Here is a 12699-nt window from a genome sequence, read left to right on the forward strand (position 1 = left end):
CGACTAAATGAGACTGCTAAACGTCATCATTAGCAGCCTTTCGCTTAGCGGTGGTGTTGCGACCATGATGTAGTTCCTTCATAGCATAAAATTATCTTTGTTCTTTTGCCGATTTTCTTTATGCTTCAACAATTACAAACGTTTTGTAAACATGTGGAGGTTATCCTGCTGAACACAATGTGTGAGTGTCATAAACATTTGCAAAGCTTACTTCTGGTTTGGCCTACACAAATCAGTGCTCTACACTATATACAATTGTATCTAGATTGATCTCAACTGAAGTACGAGGTGTTCTCACATACGGACGTTTGCATACCCTTCAGAAAACTATTTAATTTAGCAAAAGCATGTAGCCATCCCAGCAATATATGCTACCTGCTCATATTGCTCTCTTTGTGTCTGTGTAGAGCCAATCGTAGTGGAGGTGTCGTTCAGGAACCCTCTGAAGGTTCCTCTGGCTCTGTCCAACCTCTCCCTACTATGGAGTTTCACAGCTGAAGGCACATCTCCATCCCAGGAGAATGCAGAAGAGGCCATCACAAATGAGGAGACCTTAACTCAAGGGGTGGGCAAGCTGTCCTCTCTTTGTTAGATGAATGCTTTAATATACTCTACTAACATTTCAATATGTTTCCACCAGCAGATGAAACAGAAAGATGACATCGTCACCACTGAGATTATCCTGGAGTTTCATTTGGGTCCGGAGGAGACCAAATTGGTAAGTACTGTATATAGAAAACTAGCGGCACACTGAGGAGATATTATGGCTCAATATACTTGCTTGTGTGTGCCACACTCGCCACGAACTAGCTTAAAGATAATTGAAATTACTTAAAACGTTTTTTTAATGTTCTAGCTAATTGTGATGCTTAAGGCTTACCAGACATGTAGTTGTGTTGTTCTTCTCATAGTTACTGTGACCTTTGACCTCAGGCTCGACTCCGGCTGCTGCCACACAGTATTGGGCAGCTGAACATTGTGGGTGTGGTGTATAACCTGGCTGCAGCCTCTTCTGGAGAGACGGCTCCCAGCACTGAAGGTAGGACACACCCACACACACTCTTCGGGTGATATTCATTTGATTGAACCTTTGTGCTCTATGCTAATATGTCTGGGTGTGGCTTTGCTTTCTAATGGATCAAGTTCAAACTTCTCCACATTGTTTACAGTAAAGGTTGTATTTTCAACAAGCTTTCATTTGGTTTGGATCAAAAATGTTTTCTCTAGAAAATTAAAAAAATAAAAGCACCCTGACACATAGTGTGGATGTCTTCCTGTCCACAGGCCAGCAGACTTTAGACTTGATGGTGGTCCGTGGCAGACAGGATCTGAAGATCCAGGGCCCACGATTGAATCAGACCAAAGAGGACAAGATGGTGATTCGACACGGTCTGGATCGGCGTCTGGATCCCATCATAACACCACCCATGCCGCTAATGGAGGTAACATTGACTAACACCTGCAACAAAGTCTTGTAAATCTAAAGACTCTGAGTCCATCCTAAAACCCAGTCCGAACCCAGTCTGGCCCAGTTTGAACTTCCCTGAAGACAGACTTTCTTTTAGTATGTGCTCATTAAAATCAAGTTAAATGACTACTAATGTTCATACCACTCCCCGACATTTTTCCTGTTGATGACTTCTGCATTATAGAACAATATAAAGCGATCACGTCTCTGCAGTCAGTTTTAAAGTTGATTATAACAGTCTTTCCCATGACGGACAATGCAGAATTAGTCAAATCAGGACACTTGATCTAAAAAGCAAGATTTAGTTATTTAAAGTTCCAAAAAACAAACAAGTCAAAGGTGATGTGTGTGTGTGTGTGTGTGTGTGTGTGTGTGTGTGTGTGTGTGTGTGTGTGTGTGTGTGTGTGTGTGTGTGTGTGTGTGTGTGTGTGTGTGTGTGTGTGTGTGTGTGTGTGTGTGTGTGTGTGTGTGTGTGTGTGTGTGTGTGTGTGTGTGTGTGTGTGTGTGTGTGTGTGTGTGTGTGTGTGTGTGTGTGTGTGTGTGTGTGTGTGTGTGTGTGTGTGTGTGTGTGTGTGTGTGTGTGTGTGTGTGTGTGTGTGTGTGTGTGTGTGTCAGGTCTTCTTCCTGCAGTTTCCCACTGCTCTGCTGTGCGGTGAGATCAGGAAGGCCTACGTTGAGTTCTGTAACGTCAGCGGTGTCGCTCTATCCGGCCTTAGAGTGGCGTCCACACACCCTGATTTCTTCACCTTTGGCAGCCAGACCACGACTCCCCTCACGCCTGTCAGCCCCACCTCAGCTGAAAACTGCTCCGCCTATAAAACGCTGGCCACGCCCCGGCAGCCTGGCTCCGTGGCGACTGAGGTGCTGGTCTCAGCGGGGGATTTCAGCCAGCCGTCCGGTGTGATGGACATCCCGATAGAGGGCAACACGCTGCAGCCGGGGGAGTCCACCCAGCTGCCTCTGTGGCTCCGAGGACCAGACCAGGAGGGGGTGCACGAAATCAACTTCCTCTTCTACTACGAGAGCACAGAGAAGGGAAACAAAATCAGGTAAGACTTGAAATAAATGGAAAGGAGGGGAATTGCTATTAAGATAATTTCTAGGTACTAACCATGAACATGAGAAGCCTTTTTCTCAAAGGAACAACTTCATCAAAGTGAAGCCCATTTTTAAGAATATGTCAATCATATCCTGGATTCCCTTCAATCCTTCATTCAGCCCTTTACATTGCAGGAGGTTTCTCACATATTACAAGTATCAATCAGAGGCTCAGACATTTCTTCTAAATTCAAATAAAACTTCTGTAGTCTGCTTCCATTATACTGGATGAAGACAAAAAGGATGCAAACAATAGAGAGGGGAACTGGTGAGTGTACAAAACAAACACTAAGCAGAATGCTCTGTGTTGAATTATGTCACATTGTTTTCTTTTTAACCTTTATTTTCATTCTATTTCATCTTTATTTAACCAGGAAAGCCTCATTGAGATAAAAAAGAGAGTCCTGGCCGAGATAGGCAGCAGCATAGTTACAGAACACAAATAAAAAAGTAAACCAGAGAACATAGATGATCAGAACATCATCATAAAGAGTTAATCTGTCTACAGGTAATCTGATTGAGAGAAGTGGTGTTTTCAAGAGAAAACAAGTCACAACAATACCTCAAAACAACACACATGTAATGCCCACAGATGCTCTCCAGATTTAATTAAAGTACTTTTTAATCTGTGAGTGGAATCTTACTGGCCAGCTTCAGATGCTGCTGTAGCATCTTCCAGGTCGAGGGCGCGATCATTAACATTGCATTACAAGGACTTCAATGTTGTGGTTTCCATGACAGTGGCAACATAATGTAAAGAATAAAATCACACTATCATTGAAAGCTGGACATATATTTCAGTTTGCCAAGAGATACCAGTTAGTGATAGCAGAGACATGTGTTCCTCTCTCTCCCTGTGCAGCCACCGGGTGCTGCGTCACTCCGTCTTCATCTGTGCCAGCCGCTCTCTGAGTGTGAAGGCGTCGGCCTGCCGCAGCAGCGGTCCTCCTCACCACAGCCTGGAGGACCAGGGCAGCGGGGGGACGCTGGTCTTCATAGATGTGGAGAACATCAATACTGTGAGATACCCAGCATGTCACACACTGCCAGTAAGAACCACATGTCACTGCTTGCTCATCATTTAAATGGACTTCCTGTGGGCTTGCAGAGTGAAGCGGGGGTTCGTGAGTTCCACATCATCCAGGTTTCCAGCAGCAGTCAACACTGGCGCCTCCACAAGTGTATCAACCCAGCAAAGGATAAAGGTGAGCGAGCGCTCTGTGCTTCTCTGTTTATTTAGTTGGGAATAGATGGTAAACACAGCCGCACTCTCAATGATCACACAATATCTTTGGGTTAATATAACAGGACTCACCCTGTCACTCTGCTCTTTGTCTGAGGGTTTGGTCTTTCCCTCACAACTTAAAGAACACAGCATCAAAAATGATCCTGATATCCATCAAGATATTCTTGAAATGGCATTAAAACGTCCTGGAATTCTTCAAATATTATTTATTTCTAAAACAATTATGTTATTGTATTATTCTAAAAAAAGGTGATCGTTAATTATAGCTGTGCCCCACATAAATAAAGGATAAATAAAAGAACAGTGTGAAAGAGTGAATTATTTCTTACACCCCCTGTAAATACTTTGAGTGGCAGTCTTAAAGGGAAGTGTGTCTGTACTGTATGTGTAAACACATAGAAAGCAATGTCCTGTCTCCTCTCTGCCCCCCAGACTGTAAACTCACCAGCAGAGAAAGAGCCAAGCTGTGTTTCAGAGCCACGCCATGCAAGCCTCAAGGTACTACAGCCAGGAGAAGAAACACCGTCAATATGCTCTGCTCTCATGGACTCCACTTGTTGAACAGGCACTGATTTCTCTGCGTTTTGTCTGTTTCTAGCTACCTCGAACGCCGTACAGAAATACACGTTTGCAGACCTGAATCTGGGAAATGAACGGGTAAATATAAACATGACTCCTAATAAATGGCTCGTATGCATTTCACATTACACCACATGTACATTGGGGCAAAAAAGTATTTAGTCAGCCACCAATTGTGCAAGTTCTCCCACTTAAAAAGATGAGAGGCTTATAATTTTCATCCTAGGTATACCTCAACTATGAGAGACAGAATGAGAAAAAAAAAATCCAGAAAATCACATTGTCTGATTTTTAAAGAATTTATTAGCAAATTATGGTGGAAAATAAGTATTTGGTCAATAAAAAAAGTTCATCTCAATAATTAGTTATTTGTTGGCAATGACAGAGGTCAAACGTTTTCTGTAAGTCTTCACATGGTTTTCACACACTGTTGCTGGTATTTTGGCCCATTCCTCCATGTGGATCTCCTCTAGAGCAGTGATGTTTTGGGGCTGTCGCTGGGCAACACGGACTTTCAACTCCCTCCAAAGATTTTCTATGGGGTTGAGATCTGGAGACTGGCTAGGCCGGTCCAGGACCTTGAAATGCTTCTTACGAAGCCACTCCTTCGTTGCCCGGGCGGTGTGTTTGGGATCATTGTCATGCTGAAAGACCCAGCCACGTTTCATCTTCAATGCCCTTGCTGATTGAAGGAGGTTGTCACTAGGGGTGGGCGATATGACGATATATATCGTCGAGACGATATTAGGTCTCCACGATATGCCTTTTCAGAGATGATATATCTATCGTGATAGTGCACCAGGGTAGGATTTTCACGGCGGCCGTGACGGCCGGTCTGGCCGTGAAGCCCCGAAAATAATTGTACGTCCTACGGTCACCATGGCCTGCGTGCCCCTGATACTCTTAAAATCTCGAAGTTACTTTAAAAGCGTCAGAACAGTGGTTTCTGAACTGCGTTATGCTGCGTTCACAACGGACGCAATGCGAATATTCCCACCCTAACCGCTGGAGTTTCACCGTGGCTGTCAGTTGTGTTTACTCCTGTCATTCAAACAGGACGCGCTGGAGAGGGGGCAGGGCTTATATCCATGTAAATACTGTGGTGGAAACCAACTACGACAAAATTAACCTATTTTACCGTGATTTAATTGTAATACACGGTTCAAAATGATGCCATGGTAACTAAATACTGATAACGGTTAGTAAAAACCAAGCTGTCTAGTCAGGATTCAACTTCATTTATTGTCTTGGTTGATTCTGTCGGCTTATATTTTATTTGATCAATAAGGTATTTATATTGTTTTTCCCTTTTGAAACAGAGGTTCAGTTATGTTAAAGTCTTTGATTGCACTTCAAGTCGAAAGTTTACATTTTAATTGTTTGGCACTGACTTTTCCTCATTGAAGTTTTACTCTCCTTTTCATGTGTATTAATGTTACATCACTGCTAGTGCTACCTAAAACAGAAAGTGAATTTTTATACTGAGAAATTGTGCTTTGAATATTTTTATTTTATTTAGCAAGAGAGTGCACTTTACTTGGTGAAGAAACCAGTGTTAACGTTTGTTGTGTAGGGTGTAGGCCTACCTACTTGAACACTGAGGAAGCCATATCAAAATTCCTGTTGAATTGTTCATTCAGGGATTCATTGCAGAATTAAAACCAGCTTGAAATGGTATTTTGATCTGTTACTCCTTTTTATTTTAGTTTTTGTTACCTTGTAGGTGGTTGTAATGTTAAGTAACTTGAAAAATAACCATAATAACCGACATGAAAAAATATCGTGATAAATATCGTCTATCGTGATACTGCTTGAAAAATATGGTGATATTATATTTTTCAATATCGCCCACCCCTAGTTGTCACTCAAAATCTCACGATACATGGCCCCATTCATTCTTTCCTTTACACGGATCAGTCGTCCTGGTCCCTTTGCAGAAAAACAGCCCCAAAGCATGATGTTTCCAGCCCCATGTTTCACAGTAGGTATGGTGTTCTTTGGATGCAACTCAGCATTCTTTCTCCTCCAAACACGTCTAGTTGAGTTTTTACCAAAAAGTTCTATTTTGGTTTCATCTGACCATCTGACATTCTCCCAATCCTCTTCTGGATCATCTAAATGCTCTCTAGCAAACTTCAGACGGGCTTGGACATGTACTGGCTTAAGCAGGGGAATACGTCTGGCACTGCAGGATTTGAGTCCCTGGCGGCGTAGTTTGTTACTGATGGTAGCCTTTGTTACTTTGGTCCCAGCTCTCTGCAGGTCATTGACTAGGTCCCCCCGTGTGGTTCTGGGATTTTTGCTCACCGTTCTTGTGATCATTTTGACCCCACGGGGTGAGATCTTGCGTAGAGCCCCAGATCGATGGAGATTATCAGTGGTCTTGTATGTCTTCCATTTTCTAATAATTGCTCCCACAGTTGATTTCTTCACACCAAGCTGCTTACCTATTGCAGATTCAGTCTTCCCAGCCTGGCGCAGGTCTACAATTTTGTTTCTGGTGTCCTTTGACAGCTCTTTGGTCTTGGCCATAGTGGAGTTTGGAGTGTGACTGTTTGAGGTTGTGGACAGGTGTCTTTTATACTGATAACGAGTTCAAACAGGTGCCATTAATACAGTTAACAAGTGGAGGACAGAGGAGGCTCTTAAAGAAGAAGTTACAGGTCTGTGAGAGCCAGAAATCTTGTTTGTTTGTAGGTGACCAAATACTTATTTTCCACCATAATTTGCAAATAAATACTTTAAAAATCAGACAATGTGATTTTCTGGATTTCTTTTTCTCATTTTGTCTCTCATAGTTGAGGTATACCTAGGATGAAAATTACAGGCCTCTCATCTTTTTAAGTGGGAGAACTTGCATAATTGGTGGCTGACTAAATACTTTTTTGCCCCACGGTATATCTACAGACAAATGGAGGCTGACAATATTTTGCACTCTGTCTAACTCGGGAATTTCCAATATTAACTTCTATTAAGCTGACGAGAGCTTCATCATGGGATAGGGTACTGCACGGTGCAATCCACTGGGGCACTGTCTTATGGGAAGTGTTGTGCAACTTAATGTCATAACCAGTAGTGGTTGTGTGTCAGTGCAACACTGAAGTCCGTCTGCAGGGAAAACACTTGGGAAATATGATGATAAGAATAGCATAGCTGCTATAGAAGTCGTTATTATGTCTTTATTAAACAAGGACCATGCATACAGTTACATAATTCTCTAAAAGAGAAAAGATTATTTAGGCCAAATGTAGCTTTGACCTAATTTCTATCTGCAATCCCTGGCAGGAACACATCTTGATCAACAAACACACACATCTCACTAACAATTATACAAAAGGATCAAATTCACATCAATAAAATATAAATACCAGCCTATTTGTCAGTAAGAAGAAGAAGAAGAAGAGTTCCCCGGCCAAGTCCCTACAGACTGAGCCACTGCCGATCTTTTTTTAGATCACATGCTCTGTGCTGTGTGCCTTCCCCTCACCTCTGTCCTCTCTCTCCTGCAGATCATCAGCTCCTCCACGCCCTGCGGAGACTTCTTCTTCCGCGGCTGTCGGAGTGCAGAGGTTCAGCCAGTGGAGGCGCCAACATCCAGGACAACAGCCAGCAGCAGAAGTCAGGTCTGCGTCCCCACTGAGGACATCGGCAACATAGTCAAGAAGTGTAATGAGCTGGATCTCAACATCATCGTCATCTGGAAGGTACATGCAGTGTCACACAGTCAGGCTAAGTGAAGCTACAGGGAGCCGTCCTGATGTAGAGCTGAAAAACCTTTCAAACTGAATATACATATATATATATATATATATATAACTTTCCTGTCTATCTTTCATTCTACTATGTGATGAATACAAAAAGCCCAAAATATCATGCTAATTAAATAAATAGATATTATTTGTAGGGCCGGGACTCGATTAAAAAAATTAATCTAATTCATTAGAGGCTTTGTAATTAATTAATCGCAATTAATCGCATTTTTAATCACATATAAATATTTGACCTGAGAACAGTGAGAAGCAATTTTTTTCACATGGATTTTAGTATACCATTGAATAATGACTGAATACATAAGCTTAAGCAACAAAACATTGTTTATTTTTTTCAATGTGGTACCTAACCAAGACCAACAGAAAAGTGCAATTTTTGCCATAAAGTGTAGCAATAGCATATTTAGGAATATAGTACATTTCAGAGATTCAGGTAGCCTATAGGTAGGTAGACCTTCTGTAAACTATAACACTTTGTTTTTTAAGTAAAACTCAATACTTTCAAGTACATTCAGAACATTGGAAACCCTGACTATTAGAAAACATCTCTCTGTTGCTTCAGAGGCCATAACAGACTTTGTTGATTTACCAACAGTTGGTTTAAAAAATCTAATCAATTTCAGTCCAACTCTCTCAATAACCTTGGCCAAAACAATAAACAGTTCAACATAAAGTGCCAGTTGCACCAACAACATAATAAATAGTTCAACATAAAGTGTACCATTTAAAATAAAATAAAAAAAGTGCCAGTGATTGACCTCAATCCCTCCTATTCTTCCAATATCCTGATGAAAAATAAAATCTCTCTGTTGCATAGGCCACTGTTTGATCAACGCGAATTGGGTGTGGGTCCTTGTACTCCGAGTCGGGCTAACGTCCACGCTAGCTTCCACGCTAGCTGCTATATGTTTTGCATTGAGGTGATACTTGAGGCTTGATGTGCTGCGGTGATATGCAAATTTCTTTTTGCATAATTTGCAAACAACCGTGCTCTTATCGATGCTTCCATCCGTCCGTTTTTTAAAACAAAATGTCCCATTCACGGGGCCAACCAAAGCGGTCTCATCAGCTTCTTCGTTCACGTTTGACTATTGTTCACTGTGGTTTGTTGTTGTCTGAAGTAATGAACGTTAGTTGGTGCTCCAGTATAATCGGTACCCCTGAAACTCATCCAGTGAGAAACGTTCCGCGGTGCAAAAATAAGTGCGATTAAAATGCGTTAATTTTTTTAACGCGTACATTTTTGTGTAATTAATTAATCTTAATTAACGCGTTAAAGTCCCGGCCCTAATTATTTGCAAAACAACCAAGCAGATTTTTCAACAAGCCGCAGTGCTAGCTGCTCAGAGGGGCGTGGCCAGCAGCAGCTCATTAGCATTTAAAGCTACAGACACAGAATCAGCCCTTTTTAAATGGGGCTGAAACCGAGGGGTGCTACAATGATCTGTTTGGTATTTCATCCAAACACTTCAGAGACATGTTTTGTATATATCTGAGACCTATAATATACTGGTGAAAAATAGTGGACTTGTTTGTTTTCTGGACCTTTTTAATATTTATTTGACAGCATTGTGTGTGTGTGTGTGTGTGTGTGTGTGTGTGTGTGTGTGTGTGTGTGTGTGTGTGTGTGTGTGTGTGTGTGTGTGTGTGTGTGTGTGTGTGTGTGTGTGTGTGTGTGTGTGTGTGTGTGTGTGTGTGTGTGTGTGTGTGTGTGTGTGTGTGTGTGTGTGTGTGTGTGTGTGTGTGTGTGTGTGTGTGTGTGTGTGTGTGTGTGTGTGTGTGTGTGTGTGTGTGTGTGTGTGTGTGTGTGTGTGTGTGTGTGTGTGTGTGTGTGTGTGTGTGTAGGCCTATGTGGTCGAGGACAACAAACAGCTGATCCTAGAGGGCCAGCTCCACGTGGCGCTGCAGACCATCGGCAAAGAGGCCACTTCTCTCACTCCCAAAGAGGTCAGAATTGAAACCGTTGACACATATCTCACTTGCCAAGGTTCTTTGAAAGCTGATTGGCTGCGACCATAAAAACCAAAATGTTGTGTTCCTTTAGCAGGAAACTCAGGAGATGGTGCTGCTCAAGTTTAAATCAGAAGCTCCTCCTCCAGTCATCCTGCCCGCTGCAGAGCTTTCCCAACTCATCAAAACCAACCTGCACTACCCCGAGACATACACACACCCCTTTGTCCAGGACAGGTGAGACACACATGCAAACACACGCATGCCTGGAAGCTGAATCAAATCCTAGATTAATTAATATACAGCTCTGGAAAAAATCATACTCACTTACTTGGAATAAAGCCTAAGCTGTCTCTAACGTATCGAAGGTCTGTTAGAATGTTGTGAGTGAAGCGTCTTCTCTCTGTGTGCAGCCTCTGTGTGGTCCCCGTCACTCTCACCCTGTCCAACTGCTCCCAGGCCCGGGTGGAGGTCATCATCGACCTACGGCACAAAAGCGCCAGGTAAGGAGTGGGCCGTGTTTATCAGAATCAGAAATTCTTTATTAGTCCCACAGTTAAATATATTATTAAATATATATATTTTTTGGTTAAACTATTGATTTCTTTACTAAGACGCTGGAATAATGTAAAGCAGACCCAATTGATGTCGGGTCTGTCATTTTTCAATAATGGCGGCTCACTGTTTCATTATCCCTCACAAAGTGTAGTTCAAATTGAACATGTTTTCTAAGTTGTCATTATTTCCATTATTCTCCAGCCCCGAGTCAGTGGAGGTGCACAGCTCGTTCACCTGGGTGGGTCAGACCCAGCACCACCTGCAGCTGAGGCCCCAGGAGGTTCTGTGCCTCACCCTGCGGGCCTGCTTCCTGCAGCCCGGGGTCTACAACCTCAACACGCCGCGAGTCTTCGCCAAGCTGACGGACCAGGGCGCCATGTGTGAGACGAGTCAGCAGACAGCCAGTCCTGCCCTCATCATCATCAACAGCGCCTGAGAGCAGCAAGCCCACCGGACTACTCCAACACACCAACCACTCTTCTTCTTTGATTCTGGGCAGCAGGAAGCATTAATGTTTGTACCAATTACTAAAACAAGAAAATGTGTATTCATACCAAACAGGTTATAGAGCTCTCTGGACTCTTTCACTTGCATGTAACTGTGTGTGTGCGGGTCTCATCCACACACACACAGCTCCACCCTCCGTGCTCTACTGGCTCCACACTCTGTGGACTAATGCAACAAACCTACTGCACTCTGGAGAAGCCATGTGTAAGTGTGCAGGAGGAACTGAGCAGTAGAGTAAAGGCGGTTACATAGTGTGACAGGAGTGTGACAGGAGTGTGACATCCTGACTATTGACCCCCCCCACCCATTCTGTACTACCATGAGCACGCAGTGGATTTTCTACAGTGTGTTCCACCTCTACATATTGTGATCGAGCTCTTATATGCATTGACTTGACAGCTTTTTTTGAAAATGATGTATTATATTTATATAACAAATTGGTTGTAAATAGAAAATAAAAATGTAACTAATGATATTGTATGATCTGTGACAGACTGTATAGAGTCAGGGTACATTGTGGTGATATTATGTACAAATATAATTATTGTGCTCGGTCACAAACAGGGCCTCAGCTCCGCCATGGTCGTCTGCTATGAGAAGAAACCTTACACAATGAAACACTCACACACTGAGCTCATGGGAATATTTTTGGCACATATAAATGTACTGTTAATACTTTTAGGCCAACAAAATAAATAACTGAGAACTTCCGTACTTCTCCGGTAGAATTTGTGCCAGACATTTAGATTTACGTTTGGAAATAAAATGTTAGTTGCCGTATCATTAAGGTAAGTAATAATAATATATAAATGCAAAGCCTTCTGTAGTTATCTGAAGGAGGCTAATAAAATCAACCGATCTACCATTATCTGGTAAAGGTTGACGTTGGGACAAATACAAAACATTTGTATAACTCTTGCAGTCAGTAATAGCTGCATATATTTCCACAACACAAGGTAGATTCTGAAATATAAGAAAAAAGGAGAGAGTGGAATTGTAAGTAGAGCTACTATCCTGTTTTAGTCTTTTGATAGATGGATTGAACATTGTAGTGAATGTAACATTATGGTAATGGGGTATAACAGTGAGAAATTATAAAGGTTAATGTTGAAAATAAGTTTTTACATTTTTCTAGATTGAGTATATTTAACACCCTAACGAACACAATGTCAGGTAAATGTGAGACTTGAAATATAAAGGACACTGATGATAGTCTATAAAGAGCAGAGGTGGAAGAAGTACTCAGATCCTTTTCTTAAGTAAAAGTAGAAACATATGGTCCTAAAATACTCTATTGTAGGTAAAGGTCCATCATTCAAATTTGTAAAAGTATGAAAGTATTACCATCAAAGTAAAGTACTCATTCTGCACAATGGTCAATTTCAGAATAATATATGAATTGCAGCAGCTTAATGTAGCCTACGTAAAGGATCAAAAATATTCTCAGCTCTATAATACTCAACTAAAGAACAATAATGTCGGTGAGTAAATGTACTGAGTTACATCCCCCCACTGCTAAAGAG

General features: G+C 42.0%; 1 protein-coding gene across 4 annotated transcripts in view; it reads left to right on the plus strand.

The window, feature by feature from the left end:
* trappc8 (trafficking protein particle complex subunit 8) overlaps positions 1–11886 on the plus strand; it is a 29216-nt gene extending 17330 nt beyond the window's left edge. For 2 of the 4 annotated variants that reach the window (XM_079642224.1, XM_079642225.1), the window contains 14 exons: positions 408–565; positions 644–718; positions 934–1039; positions 1285–1442; positions 2084–2517; positions 3429–3585; positions 3675–3771; positions 4245–4310; positions 4411–4469; positions 7901–8095; positions 10007–10108; positions 10209–10348; positions 10525–10614; positions 10871–11886. In XM_079642224.1, the coding sequence (XP_079498350.1) occupies positions 408–565; positions 644–718; positions 934–1039; positions 1285–1442; positions 2084–2517; positions 3429–3585; positions 3675–3771; positions 4245–4310; positions 4411–4469; positions 7901–8095; positions 10007–10108; positions 10209–10348; positions 10525–10614; positions 10871–11105 (2072 nt within the window). In that variant the 3' untranslated portion in view covers positions 11106–11886. Of the gene's footprint in view, positions 1–407; positions 566–640; positions 719–933; positions 1040–1284; positions 1443–2083; positions 2518–3428; positions 3586–3674; positions 3772–4244; positions 4311–4410; positions 4470–7900; positions 8096–10006; positions 10109–10205; positions 10349–10524; positions 10615–10870 lie in introns of all 4 variants that reach the window. The other 2 variants (XM_079642222.1, XM_079642223.1) reach the window with 2 other exon arrangements.
* The last annotated feature ends 813 nt before the right edge of the window (positions 11887–12699 follow it).

This window comes from Notothenia rossii (genome assembly GCF_949606895.1).
Source record: "Notothenia rossii genome assembly, chromosome: 1".
Lineage (NCBI taxonomy): Eukaryota > Metazoa > Chordata > Actinopteri > Perciformes > Nototheniidae > Notothenia > Notothenia rossii.